The 27,718-nt window shown below is 36.4% G+C and overlaps 1 protein-coding gene across 5 annotated transcripts in view; it reads right to left on the bottom strand.

Moving 5' to 3' along the window:
- STAG2 (stromal antigen 2) overlaps nt 1-27,718 on the bottom strand; it is an 82,560-nt gene that overhangs the window by 30,541 nt on the left and 24,301 nt on the right. For all 5 annotated transcript variants that reach the window (XM_054839957.1, XM_054839961.1, XM_054839960.1 and 2 more), the window contains exons 2-8: nt 13,756-13,900; nt 11,635-11,713; nt 10,313-10,474; nt 7,587-7,683; nt 6,199-6,275; nt 4,467-4,671; nt 2,053-2,204 (exon numbers count right to left, since the gene is read on the bottom strand). In XM_054839957.1, the coding sequence (XP_054695932.1) occupies nt 2,053-2,204; nt 4,467-4,671; nt 6,199-6,275; nt 7,587-7,683; nt 10,313-10,474; nt 11,635-11,713; nt 13,756-13,799 (816 nt within the window). In that variant the 5' untranslated portion in view covers nt 13,800-13,900. The remainder of the gene's footprint in view (nt 1-2,052; nt 2,205-4,466; nt 4,672-6,198; nt 6,276-7,586; nt 7,684-10,312; nt 10,475-11,634; nt 11,714-13,755; nt 13,901-27,718) is intronic.

The raw sequence follows: 27,718 nt of genomic DNA, 5'->3' as shown, positions 1-27,718 counted from the left end.
TATAAGAAAACTTGATTTAATTTTCTAGTAGCTTTTTAAGCCCAATGTTCAGCCCAATTTTTAACACACTTTCTATGGTTTTATGGACACATATTATATACCCAAATCACGTGAACTGCATTACACAGTGTCTTTTCTGTATGCTGAAGGATTTATAATCCAAACAGACAAGATACCGATGAAGAACTTTGCAAACAGCTACATGAGCAGCATATAGTCTGTTTTAAATACCTCTTTGCTCCTCATCCATTAGAAAGAAAAAATGCAGAAACTGAGTAAGGTATTGCAGAAAAAAAACTAAGAATACAGAGATGAAAAATAATGTAGGAGACAAATCTAGCCTCAGAGTAAAAACAGAAACACAAAACATGTGAGCTGAAAAGTGATACATGTAATGTTTTAAAACAGAAAATTCTATTTCCTTTGAAAGTGCAAGAAAGTTGGTTAAAAGATTTGAAAATAACTATTATCAGCAGACAAGCATATTCTTTTTGCAGTTTGAACTATAAAGGTAGAACAAAATGAGACAATGTTATTGAGAATAGTCAAGGACTGAGGAAGTTGCTATTTTGGTGGACCAGATTTAAAAGAAACAAACGAAACAAACCACAAGTCAAATAAAAAAACCCCACTCCCCCAAACCACCCAAAAATCCCCACAAAGAAACCACCAGAGATATTACCCAGATGGGGGGGGGGGGGGGGGGAGCTAGGGGGTGTGCACAGGGGAATGGATACAAGAGATAAAGGACCTCTCCTGCAGAAGATTAGGCAAACACCAAGAATGAACAATTTCCATAGCATCGCAAGATTTAGGAATTTATGGAAGAAAGGAAAAACTGTAAGGAAATACAATAAGAATAGAAAGGGTAGGCAGCAGGAGAAAAGGACTAACAAAGCAAAATATTTAACATGTTCTGGGCCTAAATCCAACAGTTGCCCACAGCAGTCTCTGAAGTAGGAAGAGGGAAAAAAAATCAAAATAATAAAAGACATGCAAAAATAATCAAAGTGAATTTTAGTACTGGATAAGGCTGAGTTATAAATGAAACAAAACCTGAAATCAGACCCACAACTGCATGTTACTTTGAAGCTTACTTTAGTACAAGAAAAACAGAAAATCAAAACGAAAACTAGAAAAGCTCGTAAGAAATCCTAAAAGCCAATATACATAACAGCAACTGAGATTGGGAATAGTCTTGATTCTCACATTGCTGCCTTTTCTGTCTTTCTATGTCTTTCTTCTAATAGTACTGGTCCTGCACACACATCTAGCACAACTACATTTAATAGGCATTTAAGGGATCAGTCTCCAACTGCAAGATCTTTGTGAGATGAACAGAAGACAAAAAGTTGTTTGTTCATCTGAATTGTCAATAAAGTAAAAACGTTAACAGATAACAGCAGAAAATTCAAAGAGCAAAGTTGAGATGTTTCCTCTGATCATGAGAAGGTTATTGCTAATGTTCAAAACAAAACCACCCCAAAACACCAGTTCCCCAACTTAAACCTGAATGAATTAGGGCTTTCAATAATGCAGCACTGTCAGCAATGCATCAGCAAGTCTCTTTTACACAAAAAGAAAGAAAATACAAGTAGATTGCGTTTTCAATTTTGATAGTGTTTTCTGTAGAAGAAAAAACCTTATCCAAAGCCTTTAAACACACTTTCTGCTGAGATGGGTACTGACATCATCAGAGCAATATTTTGCCCCAAGATTCTTCTCTAGAAGTCAAAAACAGTCAACGTATGGTAACTTTTGTTACATGCTTGAGCTCAGTTTAGGAAACTAGTCGAGAAATACAACAAAAAAATTATCTATTACTGATTGCAGTCTTTCTTGCTAACTTTACTAAGACAGCACTATCTGATTTTTTTTTTTTTTTACGAGTCTACATTTATCTTTTTTATAGAAAATCGCATGGTAAGAAGCACCTTTCAAAGTAATTACTTTTTTCAAACATTAAACATGAACAACTTGAAGACCAGTCTACGATTCTATGATTTATCAACATTCATCCGATGGACACCAGCTACAGGCAGTTGCACTAACCTCCTTTCTTTTCTGTAGTAAGAGTTCCAGCCGATCATTAGCTCGTTTCCCAATTATTTTATTTCGTTCTGCTTCATACTGCCGTTGTGTATTGTCCATGTTAATACTAAGATTTAATGCCACATTTACTAAAGCAGTCATCAGCTTCATGGCTACACAAAAGTGAGAAGAATAATTATTATTTAAAAGGTTACCTGATCTAAGAAAAATTATAAACAACGATCTTGACACCTCCTCCTGTCACTCCTTTCTGTATTTATGAAAACATATTCACAGTAAATTTCTTGATAGTAAAACACTGCTAAAGTCCTGAAGTTTGAGTAAGTGCTTCATCATTACTTATCAACACAACAGATAAAACACTGACATTTTGTTCTTATCTTTCTGTCATTTTTATAATACTGTAAGAATTGTTGTTGAATTGAGATATACGATATGCTTCCTCCAAAAAATGAAGGTGGAATGTAAGATTTACAAACACAGCCCAGGAAATATTAAAAGGATTCCACTATTGGAATCAGTTAGTAGACTGATATTACCACATCATTCAACCTCAAACACACAAGAAGTTTCTTTCTTCCAAAGGAAATGTCTTAGACAATCAACACCACCATATTGCACCATTCTTTTCTCCTCAATTTAATTTTCATGAGGGGCAGTTTTCTTTAAATATTCCTTTATTTGCCAAAGCAGAGAAAGGACATTAGCCAATTAGAAGCCAGAGAACTGACCAAAAGGTAAAATACATTTGCGTGGGGTTATTTTTGTGTGCTTTTATTTCTGAATCGACCCTTTTAAAAAGGGTGCAGAAAGATACACCCGTTCCACAAACCAGGAGGTGGTCAATAGTACGCTCGCTTTTCTTACGAACTCTTCTAACAAGGCATGAAAGGGCTTGCGTTGGCAGAGCATACACAGAACATTACGCTAGTGATACACGCTTCATAAAGTTGATGAGTAAGGCATAAAGACACGCAGATACATCAAAATATCATCACACACTGTGATCTCCAAGGATATCAAGATGAAAAGAACAAGTCTGAGCTAATCATAGAAGCCAAAATTACTCCAAATAACAGTAAATATGGATACAAGGATTTTGTTGGCTGTCTCCATCCCATATAAAACACAATCTTCAAGAACACAAACTGTAATCTCATATGAAATGCACAAGTAATTACACAAAATCAACAGAATCAACTACTGATGTGAACAAATGCAAACAGACTACTGATAGAAGTTATTTTCCGTGACAAATTAACATGCAACAGGGCAACTTCTGCAACTTTTTATGCAGGCACAACTCAAAGAAGTAGTAAAAACTTGTTTTTAAAGACTAAAATTTGTATTGGTCATATGGTACAACAGTCAAACTGATGCTACAGCATAATCAGTGTATTCTTTAGAAATAAAAGGGTTTGGTCCTCTCTCAATAATAAATGCCTTGGCTAGTGGGAGTCTCACAGCGACAGCCAATGCACAGTGTGCTAGTATATATTCAAGATAAATGATCGATGAAATAGAACACCTGATCAGAGTCAGAACTGAAGCTAGCTGTAAATCAGGAAGTTCCAGTGAAGCTAACAAGAACTATTTCCAGTGTGGCAAAAACTCAGTTCAACGTACAGTCTAAATTCACCTTGTTTAGACTAAAATTGCCGTAATAAGCCTTACATAAGTGCACTGCTGCACAATGCCATCTGAGACCCTTCTTCATTAATCAATGCAGGTTTAGAACTCCCTTATCCAAGAAGCTTATCCTTTATCCATATAATGACATATTTATTTAAAACACCATACTTAAACTACAAGAAATTCCTTATGAGTTAACAGATTTGAAAAAAACATGTAAAAAGAGCAATTACATACATACAGAAATTTAATGACTGTTTCACTGCTGAAACATTCTTTAAAATTATTTCTAATGCAATGAATGGAAATACAACTTTCAATTACAATGTGCCATGGCCTCAATATCCCACACAATTTAAATTTGTAATAAAAATTGCAACCAATCTAAAATACAAGTCCTATTTGACTTAATGCAGAGCATAAGCATTAAGTCAAACTGCATTTGAGGTTTAAAAAGACACTTACACCCTTATTATAACCAAAGACAAACTTGCAGAATCAACTGAAAAGTTTCCTTCTACTTACTTTTTCTACTAGACTTAAAGCTAACAAAAACTAAAGTACTTAAGACAGCTGGTAAAGAATGCCTTAAAATAATGCTGTGTTTTTCAGTAATGAAAAACCAATAAAGACAAGATGCAACCAGGTGCATTAGATGAAAAAAAAACCCACAATGAAACAAGTTGCATGTTGAAGTTCACAAAGTTTGACTGGAACAATTCTTTCTGTGCAACACAAAACATAAAATGGAAGCAATACATAGATAAATATAATTCACTGACCTGCCAGTGTGCTAGTGTGCCGAAATGCTCTGACTTGTGAGTCTGACAGCCCCGTAAGCAGTGAAATGACAGTATCCATCATATATTCATCATATATGATGCTATATTGACATTGTCGGACGAGTACTCCAATGAACTCACAAAAACTGGATTTGAACTTCTTCCACTGGGGACCAGCCATAGTTAGCGGATAATCTCCACTATCCTATTAAACAAAAACAGAAACAAGAAACTCTTTGAAACGTCTTAAAAGTTATTTTATTAAATGAAGATTAAAAAGAGATAGGTACAACTTTAAAGCCAAAATCTCTGACGCTAGAAAAAATGATACATCAGAAGAACGTGATTCCACAAATATACATCTACTTTGCAGCTCCGGCTTGGTATATGCAGAGACAACATTCTACACATCCTACCATAAAACCTGCACATAACCAGATATGCTGAAATAACTACTAATTTCTTCTTTCTGTCTTAATCCCCTCCCCCCCAAAAAAATATTCATACCCCTTTACAAATCTGCTTCAGGTTGCACTAGAACAAAAGAACCATCACATGAACAGTTAGCTGACAAGAACGCTCAGTTCAGGACCGTAATAAAGGTTACGGGAGATGCTTACATATCAGTCTGAAAACTCCCGAAGCCATACAATGACCTACTGTAACACCTTGAATATAACAAATGTGTGTTCCTCTGCTGATTTGGGAACCTTTTACAAAAAAAAACGACAATCGTTTGTATCAGTGCTTCTGTCATCAGCTTCTTTAAGAGGCTAAACAACATTACAGGTTGAAAATGAAGACAGCATCCGTGAAAGGGATTAGAAATCTGAGAGTCAATCATTAGAATTCTGTTACAAGAAAGAGTGAGCATAACATAGTGATAATAAAATAACCTGAACAGTCCCAGCTGAAGCTTTATAAATGTCATACAACATTGCCTTATAGTAATTAAAACTATTTATGAATTGAGATAGTTCTAAGGAATACTAAGATCCTTTTAAACAAAACCATGTTACATTTTCCCCTCTGTTAAAGTTACCAATGGATTTTTAATGGGGGGGGGGGGGGGGGGGGGGATGGGATTATTCCCATATTAGACACAATGTTGGGAGGAGATTTTAAAGCTACCTTTACATTCTTTGGAACACAGTGAAAGAAATACCACTAAAAAAATAAACCAACCAAAAAAAACCTCACCCAAAAAACCAGCCCATCTCATTTACCCCAACACTCAGTGGAACAGAAAGTAAATGATAATTTAAAGGAGAAAAAGCTATAATTCCCATGAAAGGCAAAGCATTAAAGTCTTCGACTGGAGAATAATCAAAATTAAATCCCCACAATTTGTAGATTAACAAATGCATAAAAATAAATTTAGCAAGCCTTCTAAATGTTACTTAAAGAAGACTTAAAGGCCTTACACACAGAGCAGGAACGAGGAGGCATCCCACACAGCCCCACAGTAGTAGGAGTTCCCACTATTCAAAAACTGAAAGTGGATATTGATTTCTTAAATCATTAATAAAACAACTCATATACATGCAGAGCTTTACTTCCTACCCTTACAAGTTCAGTGAAATAAGGGAAATCAAGATTTTCATTCACAAAAGTACTGTCATTTTTACAGCTGACCTTACCCTTGAAAGAAACCTGTAGCAACGTGATCCAGTAAGATTAGAGCAGGTAAAATAAACAATATCAATATATTATCAGCACTTCATTAAATTACCTCATCAAATTCTTCAGTCATTTTTCGGATTATTTCAGAATTCTGCATATGTCGGAACATCTCTGCTGTAACAACTCCTACAATTTAGAGGTTAGATTATTAGTACTTTTCATGTGAGAGAGGTAGATGGCAGATAACACGGCTCACGCTACAATGTAAAAATGATCAATTTTCAGCTGACCTACAGATTATACATATATTATTTAAGAAGTTACATATTTTTTATTTTAGCATTCATGCATAACAAGTGCTTGGAACCAATACTTTTATATGTATACATATTTTAGTATTATTCTTTTTTAAAAGTGTGCTTTTGTGCGTGTACACACATATTTAGAATTTACTCATTCACTCGTATTCAGAAGTCAGAGATACTTGTGCCAGACCTCTTCATCAGCCGAGAGACTACACTAATCTGAAGTGACCTTTCAGGACTCAAGATTCTAAATGGTGTAAGACAATTTTGAACACTTCTAGTGCTACTTATTATCTTCTGCACTGTAATAAACACAGTAGTTTCACACAATTTCTATTTGTCTTAGCCTCAAACCGTTAGAGTGTAAAGGGTGATATAAAAAACAAATAGATGTCCTAAAGTTTACTGCAACTATGCTGCAAAATTCATGACAGGTATCATCCCAGAAAGCATTAAAATATTCTGTAGTTTTATCTGGTAACAATAATCAAAAGGTCACTGCTCTTGAAAGCATGGATAACCTCTGAGGAATGCTGTTAGCTCTCTGGAGATTTATGCACATTAAAAGTTTATCAGGACAGAGAAATGCTTGAGCAGAACAAATTACATCCAGTCCTACTCTATCAAGCACAGTGATGCTGCAGGCTGAGTTACCTTCTCCTCTTCAAATGGAGGTGAGGGTAAAAAAGAATGGAGGATGTGGAAATGAGGAAAGAAAAACCAGGAAATAAAGAAGAAAATAAAATACAGAAACACAATCTTACTGTAGACAGGGTACCATGAAGCTGTCCATAGTATCTTTTAAATCAAGCATCTCTACAAAGGCTATGAATCAATGTTAAAACGCACAATGATAAGAAGTAGATAAATCCAAACTAGAATTCCAAGACTGAACAAGCTAAACTATCAATTTTAAAAGATAGAGATGGTTCTCTGATGTAATAGCAGGAGCAGTGGAAGATGAAGTAAGTGTTAAGTACCAGTACTGCATTCTCTCTGGTGTGAATGCAAGAAGATTAATCTACATTTTTTACATACAGTATATTTCTAAACCTCCTGCTCCCACCTTCACTACGAGAACCTAATAATGTAGACTAGCCGCAGGGATGGAGCAGTCCTACAGCATATGCAAAGAATGAAACTCATATTATAATACTACTTAAATGGATGAGTAAACATTTTGGTATCTTACCTTTGCAGCCTGAACACTGTATAAAGAAGTTAATGAGATCAAGAAGTGCTATATCTCTGTCATGTTTGTATGACTCAATCCAGTCATCCACCACAGACTAAAAAGAAACAAATATAAAGGCATATTTTAGTTTTCATAAATTGCAAGACAGTCAGTGTTATTTAACTGCTTTCCAGTAAGTGATTCTTGGTTCTTCCATAAACAACCTGAACTCTGTGTTTTTTCGAACAGTATGGAACAAAATGTTTGAATGATCCTTTACTGCCTAATACCAGTTTTCAAGAAAATAACTCATTTTATTCTATAAACATATACAAGTACGGAACTGACACCTAAACGTAAAGCACAGGAATATCATATAGTCCTACAGTAACTTTTTTTGAGGAAGAATGCGAAAATGATTGGTATATTTTACAGAAGCACTACCCTACACTGCACGGGTATTAATTACTCTGTATTAACTAAACCAAATAGGAACAAGAGCATTTTACTAAAAAACCTTAAAAGGAAGCAAATTAATAGGAAATCTGTGATAATGGTTTTGAAAAAACAATTCACATGCAATTGTTTAAACCATCCATGTGTATACTACAAACTGTCTACTGCAGAAGTCACAAAAACATACATCATACAATTAATTTAACACAGGTGCAAGAGACTCACTTTAGTACCAAGCTCACAGTTTTGAGTTTTGTTTTTTTTTTTAAATATGTTGATACCCTGCCCTAAAATCTAGAGTGATTCTTAATAAAGAGAGATGATTGAATAGTTCAAAACTTCCAAAAGACAACTGCACTCAGCAGCATCCCTCCCCAATGCTTCCTGTCTGTGTTATTCTCGGTGTTTACTCTCACAGGCAATAATGGTGCGAGGACAAATAAAACACTGCCATGCAGAAAAAATTCTGAACAGACACACAGCTAAATCCCTCTTCCCTAAATTTAAGATTGTTTATAGTGCAATGCACAACTTTTGTCAGCAAGACAAAAAGAATCAAAACCTCACTGAAACTGTCATATTCTTCCCAGTAGGAGCAGAACCTACAAACTAGTACTGATTTGATTGATCTGTGGGGAAGGGGGGGAAAATAATCCAGGAAACATCTTAAGTTAGGCTTATAAAGAAGGTCACTGTGCAAGAACAGGAAAATGCTAGGAATAGGACAAATATTTCAGTTAGGCAGCCTTGTTTTCAGAATTTATTTTAAAGACCCTCCAGCAAAACAGTAGCTTCTCAAAACATGTTATCTCAGTGGATGAACTACCTTGTTTTCACCAGAGAATAGACACTAACTCAGAAGAAGATATGGAACAGAATTTAAAATAAAATTAAATTAAAATCAAAATCTTTTCAGGTAAGCAAGTGCTGAGGACCACAGAGAAAACTTTTTACACTGAGTGCTAAAGTAGATTTTACTATTTCAGATTTTTTTTGTTAATTTAGACAAAAAATATTGACTAAAAGTCACTCTATCACCCAGGTATCAATTCCCCAATTCAACAGAGTAATCAGGCCTGGCAAAGGTCCATTTTGCTCTTGGAAATCAAAAGATTTTAACTGTATATCACATTAAACAGTTAAAATGTCATGAAGATACAACCACTGATAATTGGCTGAAAAGGTAGCACACAGAGCAACAGTTAGAAAAGTATCGGTTTTTCCCCCCGCTTTGAAATACAGAGGAACAAAGCAAATGCCAGAATTATCAGAATTTCTCTGTGCAAATACATCAAAATAATCTGTTCTTTTTTAGAAGTCTGAACTAAATTTCTGCCGAGAAACTCAGGCTTTAAGATTCTCGGCTCTAATGGAGGAGCCTGCAAATCTTGAGAGGACTGCATATAGACCCAGCTTCCTGCACGCGTATCACAAGAGCCGTAAACTCTAGATTTTCAATCCCAAAGATAGTCTTTCTGTGAGGCTGCTGAGAAGTCACATGAGTGAGTCAGCAGGAAGGCTTCATGGCTGACAGGCTTACAGTTAACCCTCTCTCCACTGGAAGATTCACAATCATGCAAACACTTTACTAATTTAACTGAATTTAATTCAGTAAAAAAAAAAAAAAAAAAAAAAAAGGTGCTAAATTTCTTAATAGACTGACTTCAGTCCTATTAGTAAATGCAGTAAAAACAGTGCCCTAATGCAGAGACTTCTAACAAGTTAAAATTTCCTGACCTAAATTCCAACCAATTTGAGTGTTGCAATATACATTAGACAAGTTAACTTAGGGGAAATTTAAAGAGTAGTAGTGAAGTTGTAGCTAGTGATTTTATTTAGGGTGAAAGAAGAGAAGCAATTATTTCTTTTCAGATAATCTAAGCACCTACAAACCACAGATTTCTTGTTAAAAATTTTACGACAATTATAGGCATAAACCACATTTGCATTTCGTTACAGCCACACAAAAAGGACTTAAAAGTCATGTAATCTAAAATAGCCTTTCCACATTCAGGATACTGAAATTTACTTTGAATCACAGTTTGAATTTCTTCATTGTATGTGCGATTACCCATACCTGACATTTAGAAATTGAAACATTAGTTTGTTAAAATTCAAACCTTAACAATGCAAACCCACTTTTTAATCTTAATCTGGAACTAAAAACTACAAATTGAAGAAAAAAATATACTTTAGACATAATTTTATAAAATCCTATGCACAGGAAAATACTGTTATATTTAAATTGTATATTCATCCAAGTCACAGGTGTATATCTCACGTCTTACCTGCATAGCACTCTTGCCCATTTTAACTACCTCAAACAGCATCATGTTTTCCACACCATTCTGTTGGTGATGTCCATTCATCCGATTTGGACCACCAGGTTTCCCTCCTCCGTTTCCACTTTTCCCCTTTTCTGCTGTTCCTTTTTTTCCTTTTTTACAGGTCTGCAATCACACACATGCACACACAATAAGTTTCAACTGGGTATTATGTAGTAATTTAAAAAAAAAATTACTATTCATACCATGACAACTATACACAAGGCTTTTTATTTTCAGGAACCAGATTTAAAATCCAAAGTTAAGAATAATAGCTGATCCTGACTGATACAAGACTAATGGGAATTCTACAGGTTCCATTTCCTGCTTTCCTCATTTAAAATCTTCTAGCAACTAAAAACACAATTAGTGACAATGTATGACACAAAGATTTTTCTCATGTATAAACTAAAACATATTATATGGATTTTATTTAAGACAGCTATGGCTATTCCCTTAACACATCACATAAAGTCTCTTCTGCAATTCATTAACCTTTTGGGTTTTAATTTGAGCACACGTTGGCAAGTGGGAGTGAGGAAAAGCAGACAAGTGACTTTGTATTTGATTCCCCAAATCAAGTATGACTTCCAGGAAAAAGAAAGAGGAAAAAAACCCCAGAAATTAAATGACTGTTGTATAAAGCTATTTATCACAACCTCTTAATAGCTGGGCGCTCTGTACCAGCACAGGTACATGGGGTGCCCAGCAAGGGGTGACAGCAGCCTGCCTGCACCATGGCAGTGAAGGAGCCACATGTGGTGGGTGCAAAGGGAGAGGGCAGGACCTACCCCAGTGGGGAAGACACCACTGAGGGGAGAGAAGGGCTGTTACCTGGGTTTAGACCTCCCCACTCAGGTAGTGTGTGTGTGTGGGGGGGGATAAAAATAAAATAAAAACCCCACAAACTAACCCACAAACCACCTTTTAATTGAATTATTGGTTTCTGTTCACTTTTCAAATTAAAAGAGAGAGTCAGAATTACTAACACCAACCAAAAAAGACTGTATTAGCACCAAATTTAAGTACAGGATGGAACACATGCAGAGAGACTAATCAAATCAAAGCTAATCTTTTTCTCCCCCACCTCCCTTATGCCTTCACAGCACTAAGGAAATACCATGCAAATACTCAAGATGAACCATCTCAATGCAGATACAAACTCCCTTCACAGAACACTCGCATTTTCAGAAAATATTCATAGCTCACTCAGCTTCAAAGCAAGTGCTGAACTCTTCACTTCGTAACAGCAGAAGCATTTCAGTATCCCTATAAGCTGAACATACCTTTCCTTTGCCTTGTTTTTGGTTTTTTCCTTCAATATCCTCAAAGTCTGTATCGGAAGAGAAGTGTGTTTCAGACTCCCTGCAAAGATAAAAAGATAAATCATTTACACATTTCATCAGAAACATTCTTAAATATACTACATAAAGTCACATTATGTTTTCAGTCCAGTAAGTCAACTCTAACAGTGAAACAGCTTTTTTTCTTTTGTTTAAGTCTACTGTCAAGGAACAGATCGGAACATATCCTCACACTCATACCTACCCTGCCTCCTCCAAACAATTTATCTGCAAAGAAAGCCATACAGCAAGGTTAAAAGATGTGAAGATGGGTAGAAAACAGCAACAGGTTGGGAACCTTGCTTTTAGCACCTGACAAACCAAAGAGCACTATAAATATGTGCCACAAATACTTAAACAAAACAAAATAAAGAGAGAGGGGGGAAAAAAACCCCCAGAACAAAAAAAGAAACCATCACCTTCCCTCATAATCAAAGTGTCTCAGCAGATCTCTTCGTGCTATTAGAAACTAATTTAAGTAGTTAAGAGGTACACACTTATGTTGAAAGGTAGAGAAAAAAACTTTAGATGAGGTTTCTCCATCAAAAAGATAGCCTGTAGTTCTGTTTAGGCTTATAGGAGAAAAAAGATGTTAAACAATATACAAACTTTCTCATTTGTTTAATTTCCTACATCATTAAAATATGCTGCATTGGCATACAAATCCTTTATTGCCAACATGGATGGGGACTAGATGGTGCACGAAATCACATGAATTATTAATAAAGAATGCTTAGCTTTTGTCTTCTCTATTTCTACATTTCCTGTAGAATACAACTGAAATGATGCTACTAGATCTGGTTTTAACACATACAGGCAGTACAATGAATTCCAGCTGCTATCACGAATTTCTGATACATGCCTCCTGACTCAATTAACAATGCAATCATAAAGATGACTGCTGGACATGGGAGACCCATTCCTATGTATTTATTTGTAACATTCTAAAACAATCCAGAACCTTAAGGTGTCTCACTATTGCAAGTGTCTGGAAGGACCTTTCTGCCTTTTAACATATATTTTGCTATTTCTGGTTTTGTCAACTACGTGCTCTGATATGGACTGAAAAAGTCTCCAACCTTGAGTGGGGGGAAGAAAGAGAGAAAAAGGTGAGAAATATTTCTTCTCCAAAACCTCCTAGGTGTTCTTATTTCACATGAAAGAATAGAACACAAATTCCAAACATTTCACTGCAATGAACTGTACAGAATAAAAAAAAAATTATGAACAGCTGTAAAAAACAGTATTTCATATTAAGCCATCTTCCAATTTATCTTTATTTCTCATGAAAAGGATAAAACCCCAAACAACCAAACTCACTGATATAAAACTGCATCACTATCTTTTTAGATTTTGTACCAATTCAATCCGATTCAACAGTTTGTTCAAGTGTATTTGTGCCAATTTTTTGACAATTAAAAGGTGACAAACTGGATTCTTTTGGTCTGCTTAAAATAATCACTTTATTTCTCTGTCCAAAACGTAATCTGTATGTGATTTTAAATCTTGGAAATTCAAATGTCTATTTCTTAAAAATCATCGGAAGACTGACAAGCTAATAAAATGATGTCAAAAACACCAAGGAACTGATACCTGAGGGAAGCATTTGGCATTAGGTATTTTATATATTAGGTGACCTGCCCCGCTTAAGGGCAAATACCACAAGTACTTCCTCTCTCTCTATAGAGAGATTTTAATGAAGGAATCTTTTTTTCGTATTCCTAATCAAAGAGTTTCTTATTCAAACAGTTCGTTTTGAAAGAAAATCCTGAGAATTACATCACATTAGGAAAAAAAGTGTCTGTCACAATGGCATCCTACTAGCAAAATTTGAAAATTGATTTAAAACAATTAAGCACTTCTAAAATACTTATTTCAATTACTGCTGAATACTCAAGAAAGAATACAGAAAATGCATTATCAACATCTCAAAAGGAAAAAAATCTAGAACCTTATTCCCTCATTTTGTTCCCTTGTTTCCAAAAGAAAACCAACCATATGTATTAACACGAAAAAAAAGCCAGTACATTTAAAAATGAAACTGCAAATTCTTAAAACACTTACTGAAGGAGAGTAAAATCAGTTGGTATTTCTGGAGCTGCTATCATTTCTTTATCATCTTCTGGAACACCACTGTATTAGAAAGATATTCAAAAACCAGTCTGAAGTACAAGCTTACTTTTCTTTCTTCCTTTGTAGTGGACAACTTCTATAATAAAATAAATAAATACAGTGAAAATTTTTCCACATATGAAGGGGTAAAAAAGTTGGACACAGAGAAAATTTAGATCACACCACCCTCTGTTTCCAACCAAGCTTTTTCCTGTTTAAAAATTTTATATTTTTGACTCCTCCCATGATCTTACTACAAAGTACCTCCACAAATCTTAAAAGCATCACCGTAAAAAAAACCACGAAACCAAACGAACAAAAACACCCCCCCCCCCAAAAAAAAACCCCGCACCAAAAAAAAAAAAAAAAAAGCCCAGCAAAAACATTTGGCAAAAAACATTTTCTGAATAGGATGAGCAAACTGGAATGGTTTTCATTAACACTTTGCAAGTAATAGCTTTTATTTCCAAATCCATATTAGATTGAAGTTTGAACTGACACCACGTACTGTAGAGCCCAGACTTACCAGCACTAGGATATTTCTGGTTAACCAAACCAAAACCAGATTTGATGTTAAATTTAAAGCACAGTATGCATATGTTTAAGGACATTATGTGTACCAACTTTGTATCTCTAATTTGTAAACTTTCATGACATTTTCCACAAAGATAAGCTCTTATAAGAAGTTCTTATAACCTAGCCAGCTGTTTCACAACTCCCTGACTTTAAGAGTTGATAAACCAGGCTTACAACAGTTTTAACATTGAAAGCATTTGACAAGACTCTAAGGATATAAAGGAAGATAATACTATCTACATGTTATACAGAAGAACATCAGAAACAGTATACTGTTTTATCAAGAAAATGTAAGATTGTGAAATACTTGCTTTTCAACTTAATTATAATATTGCCACCTATTCACAAATTTTGTTATTTATCTAATTGTCCTATGTTTAAGGGGAAAAAAACCTCACTAGATACTTCAAATGTGAGATGTAACCATGCAGGCTAAAGTTTTCTATGTCAATTGTCTGCCCCAGGCTAACTTTTATATGGTTAAATCAAGAAAGCATGATGTTCAGATATTTTAAAGATACAATAGCAAGGAGAAAAACCTTCAGAGTCAAAGTCTGCTGACTCTACAGCTTGCTGGAGTGATTAGGTATTTGAGGGAAAGATTTAATTTTGGCATGCTAAGCACATGTTGCTTAATGTCTGGTAGCTATGCCTCAGAGACTGCATTTCAATTGAGCATGTAGATAGAGGCCATGCAATTTTTTTTTCCTGCAAGTGCCTATTCTGAATGCTAGGGGCCACTGTAGCTTCCAGAATTTAGAGAGCTGAGAGAAACCATAAACCCTGAACTTATTATGTTCTCTTTCTTCACATTTCACACAATGACATGAAAGCAGAGAACCAGAATGGAAAGAAATAGAGGTAAAAAGAGAGGAGGTTCGAGATATGCTGGTGAATCTCAAGACAGGCTGCAACTACTAAAGCATGTTCCATCCAGAACACAGGAGAAGATAAAAAGCTTAAAAAAGACTGCTGCTGCAGAATGGCAACAACCTTTGTCATCCCATTCCTCCCTTCCCTAAAACCACATGGGCACAGGACCAGTGCATTTCATTCTCTCTGGCTCCATTTATACACTCTTTAGCAAACAATCATTCACAGGTAGGGGAACATCCCCCCCCCAGCCATTTATCTTTGTAGGATCTGCCATTCAGCATCACCTGATTCAATTCCCCAATAAAATGGTCAAAATATACCTCAGGAATTTTTTTCCCTGGATTATCAAGTTAAACTGGTTCAACAGCAGGTATCAGGAGCCAATGCATGGGAAACACAAGATTGCGTAGCCATGAGCAAGGGAAGAAAAACTCCGTTTTCATATATATATCTATATATCAATCATACAAAGATTTGCTCTGATTCCTGTGAGCCACTTGAACTTGGAAAAATACCACAGAACACTCCAGTGCCTTGGTCATCAGGCTAGCACCTGCTCAGAGGTAAAAAAAGGGTAGGGGGGGGAGAAAAGAAAAAAAAAGAAAGAAAAATAAAGAGATCCAACCACACAAGTCCTTTCTGGGGCATGTTTGTGATTCAGTCCCAGTACAACACAAAGATGCAAACATCAAAAACCACACTGCTCAGTTTCAAGTTCAACCTGTCTATCAACGTGTTATTTGACTTTTTCCAGTTTACATTTTTCAATGTTGAGAAGCAACACATCTGTGAAAGTGACAATCAGGATACTGACATGCAAATTTTGTACTATGGCTCATTAATACTACCTATTTACAATACTGAAATCACCTATTCCATAAAATTTGAAAGTACTGAGAAACAAAGCAAGTTAACCACTTAGTCACAGAAATAACACATTTCTAGCTCCCTTTAGGAAAAGCAAATCTATTGTCCTATCCAATTTTGCAAAAAGTTCTCCATAAAGTTTCTTACAATCACAGAAATATTTTAAAGAAAGAAATGGAAACAAAACTACAAAAAAGGATGGGTAAATTATTAAAGTATATATTATCTATATCAAACAAGTCAAATCACTTGACAAAACTACCTGGTTACTGTTTATAACAACTTGAACTTCTTGTAAGAAATGTTCATCTTAGCACAAACAACAAAACATGAAAGAAAACATGGCATCGTTTGGTCAGAATCGCCTCATAAACTGGGAAAGAAATATCAAGTTCTTGCTAGATGCTGAAGCGTTAAGCTATTAAGACTTACGTTTCAAGAATTGTTTTTCTTGAAGGAAAAAGAAACTTGGCCCTCATGAGTGCAACCATATACTGGTATTACGGAAAACAGTAGCTACAAATGAATGCCTTGCAAGAATATACAAGGTAAGACTGTAAGGGATCTCTGGCGTCAAGCTCAAACTCCAGCAATGACCAAAAAACCCCCTGCATTTGTCCCAGTTAAGGATAAGTTTAAAAGATTTACATACATCCAGAACATGACATGGACTTTTGACTCTCAAGCAGCAGGGTCAGCCCAGCCCAGCACGCCCTCTCTGGCAGTGGCCAACAGAAGCTGCCCAAGGAAGAACACATCAGCTTTGTTCTTATTCGTGGTGTTTCCCCCGAATACCTTCCCAGCATCCAGAAATAACTCAGGCATTTTTTCAGCCAGAGAGACTGTCCCTATATTTTATAACAACTTATCAATATCTTCCCATTAATATTTCCAATTACTTTCCAAACCAAATTCAGTAGCGATGGTATTGCACACAAAAACTCCCACAGCCAAACTCCATACTGCCAAGAGGCATTTTCCTTCCTTTGAATTTATCACTTCCCAGTTTTATGTTCCCTTGTTTTGGTATGGGAAGAGATTGGCATTGGTCATCCCCCATTATCCTTGATCTCAGTAAACGCCTTCTGGAAATTCAGGACTACTGCCAGCCATGCCTTCTTCATGCATATACTTGATGACTCATTCAAAGCACCCAGCTTGGGAAGTCAATGAGAAAGGAAAACGGTCCATACAAGCATCCTATCAGAACTTTTAAAATATATCAAGTCCACCAGAGCGCAGTCTGAAGAGAGGAAAGTGAAATACTTGCAGACACCATTCCCAACAGTGAAAGTCTACGTTACCTACTAAATGTGCTCTAATAAGCAGATTATTTTAATAAGTTAAATCTAAACTGAATCATAAAACCAGCTCTTCTTCAGTTTCTTGGCACATTCACAGAATTCCAACTTTAATTTTCCCAAGCAGATACAGAAATCTCTCAAGTCTGTGAAAACTTTCCAAAGTCACTCAACTTTGTGAAATCATAATTAAATTATTAACTATAAAAAGAAACTGTATCCTGCTGAAAGATCACAAGGTGGAGCTCTAGCCTAAAGCTAACTGAAGAAACTCCAAAAGACAGGTCATCCAGAGGTTGACCTAGTTATTTCTGTGCAATAAAGTTTATAATAGATTGCTAAAACTGCAACAATATTGTAGCACATTTCCTTTAGATTTATATTTACATTATGTAAAAACACCAGAAGATTCCTGCATCTTTTCTGAAATAAATGCATATACACATTTGATTCAGTAACTCTTCCAAAGGTAGAAATGCATACAGCTGCTGTAGCATGACTAGTCTCAGTGTTTAGTTTTCAAAAGCAAGCAGAAGAATTTCAAAATACATTTTAATGGCAGAAATAATGTATCTTTTATTGCACCTTGTCACCTCAAATTTTGCTAACAAAACATTAATGAACTAAAAAGAACACTGGAACAACAGAAGTAGTCCAGGAACACTAATCATACATAATATTGCCAACTCTAAATGTAAAAGGAGTTTCTATTTAAAATAATTTGACTGATAAAAGAGCTAAGCATGAAAACACTATAAAGAACTCAAATGTGTCTTCACTGGAAATAAGTTTTAAAAGGTTATTTTTCCCTAATACATGAATAATTAATTAGGTATGGCTGTGATTACCTTAAATACACTGGCCAAGTGTTGAGATCTGGCAAAAGTTGACAAAATTCACCAGCACAACTCACACAATAACATACACGATCAGCAGCTGCTAAGTGTTACCTGTCCCCTCACAATTTCTATTACATGCACAAATAGGCTAAACAAACATTAATGTAATTCAGTGAGCAGCCTTTGTTAAAAGAATATGCGTGTGTGTATATACACACACACACACACACACACAAACTCTGAAGAATCACAAGATCTGTCCCAGAAGCTTGTGTTTCATACACTTGTGTAAATGCAGTAACTCGGGCATTACTTAACAAGCTCACAGCAAGGCAGGTTTTGGTTTGGGGTGGGTTCCCCACATATGCACCTTTTTTTGTTGTTGCTTGGTGTCTATTATCTGGAAGTTTTATAAGGCAAAGCAGTAAAGCAGTTATTTTCCTGGGAAGGCAGAGATGCAAAGTTTAAAAATGGTTATGTGGGCAAGACAAAGATTTTGGAAACGTGAGATGGCTGTTCAGAGATGTATTGATTTTTCCCGGCAATTCAGTTAATCACCTGTAAAAATCAAGGCCCTCACTTTCTCAATTCAGAAAATTACAACCTGTAAAATTGTGATGCTGAAGTGTGCAGCTAAAGTTCATCCCTGAATTATTTATCTATCCATGAATGAGAGATGCTGATGCTTCAGAACCAATTATGCAGCAGCAACAGTTAAAATGCTAGTCAGATAAAATTTAAATAAAGGATCAGAAGGATGTCCAATATTTTCCCTTAACTACTGTAGAAGAGAAAGCTGTTATCAACTACATTACGCCCCTCACTCCTTTTCTGAGAAACTAGAATGTGTCTAAACTTTTGTTTTATAAAATAATGTTTGGTGGTTTGGGGTTTTTTCCCCCAAAATAAGTATGCTTCATATTACTTTTGCATTCATGTTTCTAAGTGGATTTTTAAGCGAGATTTTGAGCAACTGTGTGACATTCCCTACAGGCCTGAAAGTGTGTGTTATTTCTACTAATATTATACAACCTAGTATTTCAGCTGCCAACAAGCTTTAAAGCAATTCTGTAATTTAAATACAGAAAACATTCTTCAAGTAGCATTCTGTATTGTAAGCACTGTACTTTAACATGATTTAGTTATAACTGTATCAGCAGTTTTGATCATATTATGATAGCATAATCAAGACTAAACTGAACAATAATGCAATTAATACCTTTAGATGTGTGGTTATTTTTGTGCTGTTTGCTTAACAAATGAGTCTTGTAATTCCTCTACAAGAAGGCCTGAACTAGACATCATCAATCTACATTCTTCCATGCTTACCAACAGAGACATGGTGTGTACACACAATAACAGTCCACAGTGCCAAAGCTGCTGAACAGTTAACACTCCAACAAAGAACCTAAATGACCTAATTTATACAGGTCTTATCTTTTCAGTCTCTTTCTTCACAATTTATTTTTTTCTAAACTTCCAGCTCTCTTACACCCCCTTCACACCACTTCTGTCCGTCTCTCTCTCTCTCAACTTTAAAAAAAAAAAAATAAATTAAAAAGCAGTGTTATGGTAGCTGTTGATATTATGCCATCACACTACCATTTTTCTTCCCTGGCCTGCTCTTTATCCAGTTTTTATAATATTTGCTCTTTAGTTCATGCAACAAGTCTGCTGATTAAGTGGGAAACAGCCATCTCAGAACATGCTTTTCTGACACTGTGGGCTCCTGCTGAAAGTAGTCTTCCTTCCCACTCCCCAAACACACAGAAAAGTTTCTGCTCCCTTCTAGCACTCAAATGAACCAGCAGCAAGCAAATTATGAAAACAAAGCACTTCCTCCCCCTATGATGAGCTCTCCAGTGGACCAGCCAACTAAATCAACTGCTCCTGCAGCCACACAAGTCACCAGATGCAGTATCCCAGGCAGCTGAACTCCACCCCTTTACAACAAAGCCAAGGAAGAGTTTTGCCCATGTCAGTGCATCACCAGCATGGACAGAGCTCTGCTGCAAGGCAGGACCAGATAGAGCAAAGAGAAGTGCCAAACTAGAGTCCTTCCATAGCTACTGCTAATACTCCTACCCTTCCCTTGGCAGCGGCCACAGCAACAGTCTGCTGATCTGTGGCTCCAGCAGGGCAAAGCAGGCAGGGAGGCCCAGATGCCCGGCTGGGCTCCTGCTCAGGCACCTGGCTACCTGCCATGGGGAGAGGTGGCCCTAATCTGTGACCCACATGTCGCAGGGAGACAGCATGTTCCATCTGTAAATTCATCAGGCACCTGCCCAGTCTTAGCTGTCTCCTCCTCAAAGCATTCTCCTTATTCCTTTTTCACATGCCTTTCCTACACTTTGATTATATAGCAGACTGCGCATATACCTACACAACCACTTGCTTCTTCCCAGCCTTCAGAAAAGCCCAGCTAAGAGCTGATGGTGACTGCTGGAGCCTGAGGAGACCAGCCAGGAAACAGTCAAGCACATGGAAAACACAGGTCCCCAGAGGTAATGCACACATCAGTAAACAGAAAGTAAAATTTGTTTTCACAGTTTAATGCTGTGAAAGCAAAAGCTTAAACTGGCTTTTAGGGGAGAAAAAAAAAGATTTAAAAGGCATATAAAAAAAATCAGGCTAAAACCTAAAGTGAAGTTTTACGGCAAGTTTAGAGACTTGAAAAGTGAGTAACATACAAGGACCTCTGTACTATCCTCATAACTCTGCCAACCTCAATTTCACCATCAAATAGTCCCCCTCTCGTTAAAAGTGGTTTTTTGGACCTGTGCTGTTTTTATTAAATAAATATGCGGAACTATTATGGAAGGAAAAGAGCTTGCTACAGTGCTTCACAGTCATAGGATTACTCATTAAAGTACCATTAATAACATCAATATCTTTAATGCAGTAAGATAAATACTATTTTGAAATATAAATATACTGCTATGGTTTTAATCATACGAGGTTTTTATATTGGTATTTACTAATTTACACTGTCCAATAAAATGAGGGTTTAAACCAACTGATATAAGCATTACAAAATACTGAAAAATTAATCAACTGTACAATAAATGCAACTACTATCCTTATTAAAGAAAAAATGACTATATTATGCTTTCATTATTCTGTCCAACAGTATTCCTGAGCTTTGCAAAACACACCTGAAATTCCCATACGTCTTTAAAATGGTTTCGGTTTAGATGTCTTTTTAAAAAAGGTAGAAGGTAAGATAACAGAAGTAGAAGTTACACCTCATTGTGTCTGTCACATCTTTCCCTGCCAAAGAAGAGATGGCTTCCAGATGTTGCAGTCTGACTGCGTGGAAAATGAGGCTCTCAGGAAGAATAAAAGCCAAGTCGGATGACAACCAAAAAAAAAGAAAAAAAAAAGCAAGCAGCGCCACATATGCCTACTTAAACAAGCCAAAAGAGGAGTACTAGTTTATTTATGATACAAGGCAAGCAGGCAAGCACACCTCCCAGCTACCTAAATGCCCTAAATTTCCAAACTAAACTACAGAATAGATCAACGCGCCCCTTTGCACACTGAATTTTTAAAAACAGTCCTTTGCACATCCCCTCAAAATTTTGGCTCTTGTAAAAGCTAGAGATGAAGATGCACACACACTGTCCGCAGCAAGCAGGTAACCAGCTACACGGTAAAAGCCTAGAACAGAATTAGCATTGTTCTGATGTGCAGCTAGCAGCTATGAATTACTTCAGTATGCACAGCAGAGGTAGAGTTTTCCAACCGACAAGGTAGCCCATCTGGCAAGTTCTATTTTTTGTTCTTCCACTGATCAATGTGAGCTTGCAAGTTGCCTCGCTTTATAGGAGCCTCAGCTTCCTCTTCTACCATATAGATTTCCCTCTTTGAAGAGTCCAGGTCACTAGGGCTTTGTGCCCAAAATTTTGCTTGGGCATTTCTAAGAACAACTGCATTTATTATAAATTCTGGAGGGGGGACTAGACAGTACATACAATAGCATCAGCTGCTACTATAAGATACAGTCATTATTAGGTGACTGAAATAAGGGAAAACCCCATCAAAATAAAACTACTGAAGAGTGGAAAGTAAAATCTCTCAAGCACATCTCCCAGGAGTCAGCTCCTATCAGCCCAGGTCATAGCGCACTTTGAAGAGCCCACTGTATTCCTCTGCACTGTGTCTCAAGCCTTCTAAGATAAGAGGAAGAGAACCAACTTGGTTCTGTGTTTGGTCAGCTGAGATCCACCAGAGTTTATTAGCTGAAGCTTCACACTACCTAGAAATGGTTGAACTCCTTCCAGACAATAACTAAAGAGACTAAGTCCAGAAGAGATACAAACAGAAGAGAGTATGAGCACAAGTCAAACTGCATTAGTCTTAACTGGATCTTTAGAATTTATTTAAAAAGAAAAAAAAAAATAAAAGGGGCAGTGGATAGGGGTAGTTGGTGTGTAAGAACGATGCCCCATGCCCCATTCCATCCTGCTTTCTTCCCCCACCCCAGCCCAGCATTTTTTCTAACAGGTCTGGACTACAGAAAGGGCATCGCTGTCTCAGATTCCCCACGGGCCACCTGCAGGAATGCAGCTGCTCTGCACCCAATGCAATGTGCTCCCATCACCCTCGCAGTCGGATGGCTACTGTCATTATCAGTCTCAACAGCAGTATAAAACTCTATCTATAGCGAAGCTCCAAAAACTGCCATTACCTTGGTGTTTGTGTAAACAATCAAGAGCAGTCATCCATCCCTCCCTGGCTCAAATGAAAATCTATGCCATCAGAAAGGAAAAGGAATATTTAAGAAAAAAGGAATAAATATTGTGCCACATCCAAACCAAGCACTATGACAGCTAAAACCTAAGCCTCTCGTAAGTGGATTATGGCTCTTTCAACAATCAATCTAAATAATCATCCTTATAAAATAAAATTCAAGCAACTACTCGTGTGCAAAAGTTGGCTTCACCTCTAAAATAGAAGAAATAAAGATAAAAACCTTGTTATTTTTCATTAAAAAGTTATCTCTGCAATTCTGCCAACCTCAGAACATCTGTGCTCCATACATCCTCAGTCGTAACTTAAAAGATTTTTAATACCCAACATTTTGTTCTTGTTTCCCCTCATAACATTTGGGCTAAAATCCCAATTGGTTTGTTCAGAGATTTGCAGCACTGAATACTAATTTTTATGAAACAGCAGTTGTGATGTGCATGGCTTTCCCCCACACAATTTAGAGAACTGAATATATCCACAATGCAGAATGCTAATAACCTATTAATGAAGTCGTTACCAGATGAAAAATATACATATTGTCATCACCAAGTCTAAAAATCGTCCTCTTTCTTTTTCTTTATTCATCCTAAAACAGAGCCCTCTTAAAAGAATTTTGTGGGAGAGACGACTGGTGCTGCTGAAGCCTCATGTATGGAGACCTAGAGTTAGCTACTGACATTCATTAAACATCCAGAGGAAAACAGTGTGGCCACTTGTATATATGTCCTAAGAACACTGCAAAAATATTGGCATTATTACAATCAATAACTTCTTTCAACTCTGTAATTGCTTACTTGTGGCAGGTAACAAATTACGCCAACTGGGAGAGCTATAACATACTATGCCTGTTTTATGAAAGCTAACATGAAGAAAAAGTATCAAAACGAGTTGGTTTTTTTTAGAGAGCGAACTCATTTTACTGAAGTAAGCTGACAAATACTGAGAAACTCTTCATGTGTATAAAGTATTCTGAAGCAAAGTTTAGTGAGACTGGTCCTTTTGAAATTATCTTCCTAAGTCTCTCAAATACAGTGCATTAGGCACCGTAGGGACACAGGAGCATCCATTCTGCACAGACCTAAAAATATGATATGCACAGCCTGTTAAATCAACCAAAATTAAACCTTAAGTTTCTTCATTTAATCTAAAAAGAAAAAAATATCAAAAAGCTATAAGCTTACATGTTTCTTCTTGAGTAAATTCATCATGTAAATAAAGCTAGTAGCTCCCTCCTCCTTCAGAAGGCAGTTATAGCCCACAGCTAAATTTATATTTTGTTGTAAATTTACTGGTTGCATTATTCAAGTGTCATCATTTGAGCAACATTCAATACATAGAAAATTTTTAAGACTACAACTATCACACTTATTAGCTCAGCAACACAGTAGAAGCTGTTGAGATAAGGTAGTTACTTTCATCCTCTTTTTCCGGTATTTTCTTTTTAAAAGAAAAAAAAAAAAAGAAAAAAAAAAGAGAGAGCAGTAGTGCCAGATGTCTCTTAAACAAGCTACATGTGCAATGATTCCACCCCCTTCCCCCACTCCAAGAGAGGCTTTCTGGAACGGGGTGTGTGTACCCTATAGCATCAGTCAACCGCATTCAGAGAATGCCCCATACTCTTGGAATCGCATGGAACTCGCAGCAGATTTCTAGGACTCCATAGTACCAGTCCCTTACCAATACCCTCACATCCTGCAGATGAAACAAGTCTCACATGCTAAAGGCTGGGTTTTTTTCTTTTTCTTCCTTACAGCTGAGACAAAAATGCCATCTCGGGCATAAGTGAAGAATTCAAGCTACTGTTTTTACCATATCTTAAAATGCAAAAAGAATCTCCTTTTAGTCGTCATAGTTTACAACCTCCTTTAATACAAGGCTTACTAAAGACCATTTTTCTCTGCTAAAGGTTAGTTGGTACGTACGTATAAAATGTAAAATAACATTTCATTGCAATATTGACTACTTACAGCAGGTATATTTGAATTCGTACAGCAGTTTAATATTTGTGATTTTGCATGGCCAATTCAGATAGATTTACTGCTGAACAACCCTTTCCTAGGACTTTTAACAGGCTGCTACCCGGGGGCAGGGGGGAACCTAAGTAGATCAAATATTTTCATTCCACTGAAAAACAACAACAACCCAAACACACACACCCCCCCTGCCCCCCCCCCCCCCCCAACAAACACATTTTCACATTTCACATGCTCTGGTTTACAGTCAGCTCTATTAATGACAGTTCATCTTCACTCACAAGTAAAGCTAATATTCTGAACAGCACATAGGGAGGACTAAAGAGCAGACAAATCCCATTTTGCTGACTTTCGCTACATGGGTGGTAACCTCCAAAGGGATCGAAAACTTGACTTCTGCCATGGCACAAGTCATGTCCAGAGGACAACTATCAAAACCTACAGTTGTCCAACAATGGCATACCAAAGTGCTTCAGTCACTCACTATAATTTCAGCTTTAAATTTATTATCTGAACTGTACCATCTTCTTGTGGTTTTCAGTTGATGATCATATTTGACTTATCAGTTTGATATTACCTCTAATTATTAAAACAAGAATTGCTAGATTGCAAGTGCTCTGTCACCACATCTTCCCCAACAATAGTTGTGGTTTCATAATTAACTGCATTCCTACTCTTAGCACAGGTTTCTCTTCCTCTGTTTTGTACCAAATACGTATCCCCCATCTCCCCACACTCAAATCAGAAATGGGTAACTCAGCAGTTGAGAACACAACACACTGTTACATGTGCAGGGCTTTTTCAATCCTACTTTAGTTTCTCTGATTTTTCTCAGTAAATAATAATTCCAACGATATTAAACAGTTGGATAGAAGAGGCATTTAAAATGGGCAATACCTCTTTCAGATTGCTTTAATCTTTCTACTCCATTTTACATTGTACAATGATGCAATGCTGAAGTAAGTTTCTCTAAACCACATATTTAAATTTCTGAAATACAAAATTAAATCTACTTGAATTCCCCATATTAAGTTACTCAGTTCTCTTAGCTACTTATTAAAGAGCAGTGGTTCTTCGACTTAATTAGTTAGCCATCAATTACACAATTATTTATTACTCCTGTGTTGAACTCAGCAGACTCTGCTCTTACTTATGGCTAACAGATTTTATTCTCAGAAATTATTTTTACCAAGAGCTTGTAATCACCACTCAGGATTCTAACATCAAATCATAACATCTAATGGCAAATAAGGAGTTTCTCATCTGGTGAGATTCTGCAAAATCATTTACTACTTACAGCAAGTTCACAGCTCCTGAAACTACAGTCTACTTTAAAAAAAAATTTAAAAAAATTTCAATGACATACAGTTTGTTATCACAAGGCTGGCTATTCATTATCGGAAAAGGGAAGAGACTGAAAATTGGATTAGGATTCACACACATTTAAAATACCTTTATACAAAAAAACAACCCCAACCCACCAACACCAAACCCTAGCATACTTAAGTATCATCAAGTAGCAAATTTTTTCAACTCATGATTTTAATGCCCCAGGCACTGATTTCATAAGAACACTGGATCAGCAATAAGCTATGCTATATTAATCTCTTTACATTACTAATGCAAACTGCCAACTTTGTGTTCTACTTACTCAAAAAGCCACCTAATGTTTAGAATTGCTCTTAGAATAAATCAGCAGTATAGAATTCTCATGCTGTTGTACCGCTAATCAGGATTACAAGTACAATATCCTGTTTCAAATAGGTTTGCAGTCAAAATTTTCAAGAATTTAACTGAAATTCCTATACAGGCATGCCACTGGAAGTTAACATCACCTGACAAAATAGCTACATGTAATGTTCAGTTACAATAACACAATGTTTTGGCTGAAATATATTTACCATCTTTCCTTTACTTTTGTTTGCCCACATACAACTAAGTGTAATCAGTTTTAGTGTTTCAGAGCAAGGTTTAATTCCTCACCTAACCTATATGAAAAACGTCTCACTATTTTGGTCACGATCTATTACATAAGTGGCAAAACATGATCTGAAGAAGTAACTACCATAATCCTATTGACATGCACTTATCTGTCTTGTAAGACCCAAATGTAAATAATCAAATGGGTTACATCTTTCCCAGATTTTTTTTTCCCCTCCTCCCTGTTTCAGCATCATTGACTGCTGCTTTCATGTGGACATCATATTAAGAAGAGTTTACACATTAAGAAAACATTCTATTTGGAATGTGTCCTGTCCCCTCCACAGCAAGTATGCTAGGGACCATTAATATGGATACCTGATCCCACGCAATTTCATAAACTCAAAAAGTGAGACTAATATGCTATTCAGAGGATGCTTTCTTGGCACCAGACTGCCTTGGTCTTGAAACAATATAAACCAAGTATTAGCAAAAGTTAGGGAAAGAGGTAATAACATTCAATCTAATTGTTAGACAAGAACATTTTTATCCAAGTGTAAATTAGGTCTGGCGGTTGTTCAGCTTGACCTCCACTTCCTATAATCTTGCCCTAGGGTATGAAAATCCTAGATCATTAAGTGCTATGAATTTAGTCTTGCAAGCAACCTAAAATGAACCTGCAATCAGAGCCACAGTTTTCAACTGCTGTTAAGAAATGAAGAGACAATAGTGATAATAGATAACACCACGCAAGTCGAGCTTTTTGTTTGGTTGTTTTTGTTTTGGTTTGGGGTTTTTGTTGTTTTTGTTT

The sequence above is a fragment of the Grus americana genome, chromosome 12, assembly GCF_028858705.1.
Source record: "Grus americana isolate bGruAme1 chromosome 12, bGruAme1.mat, whole genome shotgun sequence".
Taxonomy (NCBI): Eukaryota; Metazoa; Chordata; class Aves; order Gruiformes; family Gruidae; genus Grus; species Grus americana.
This window is presented reverse-complemented; position numbering and strand designations above follow the sequence as displayed.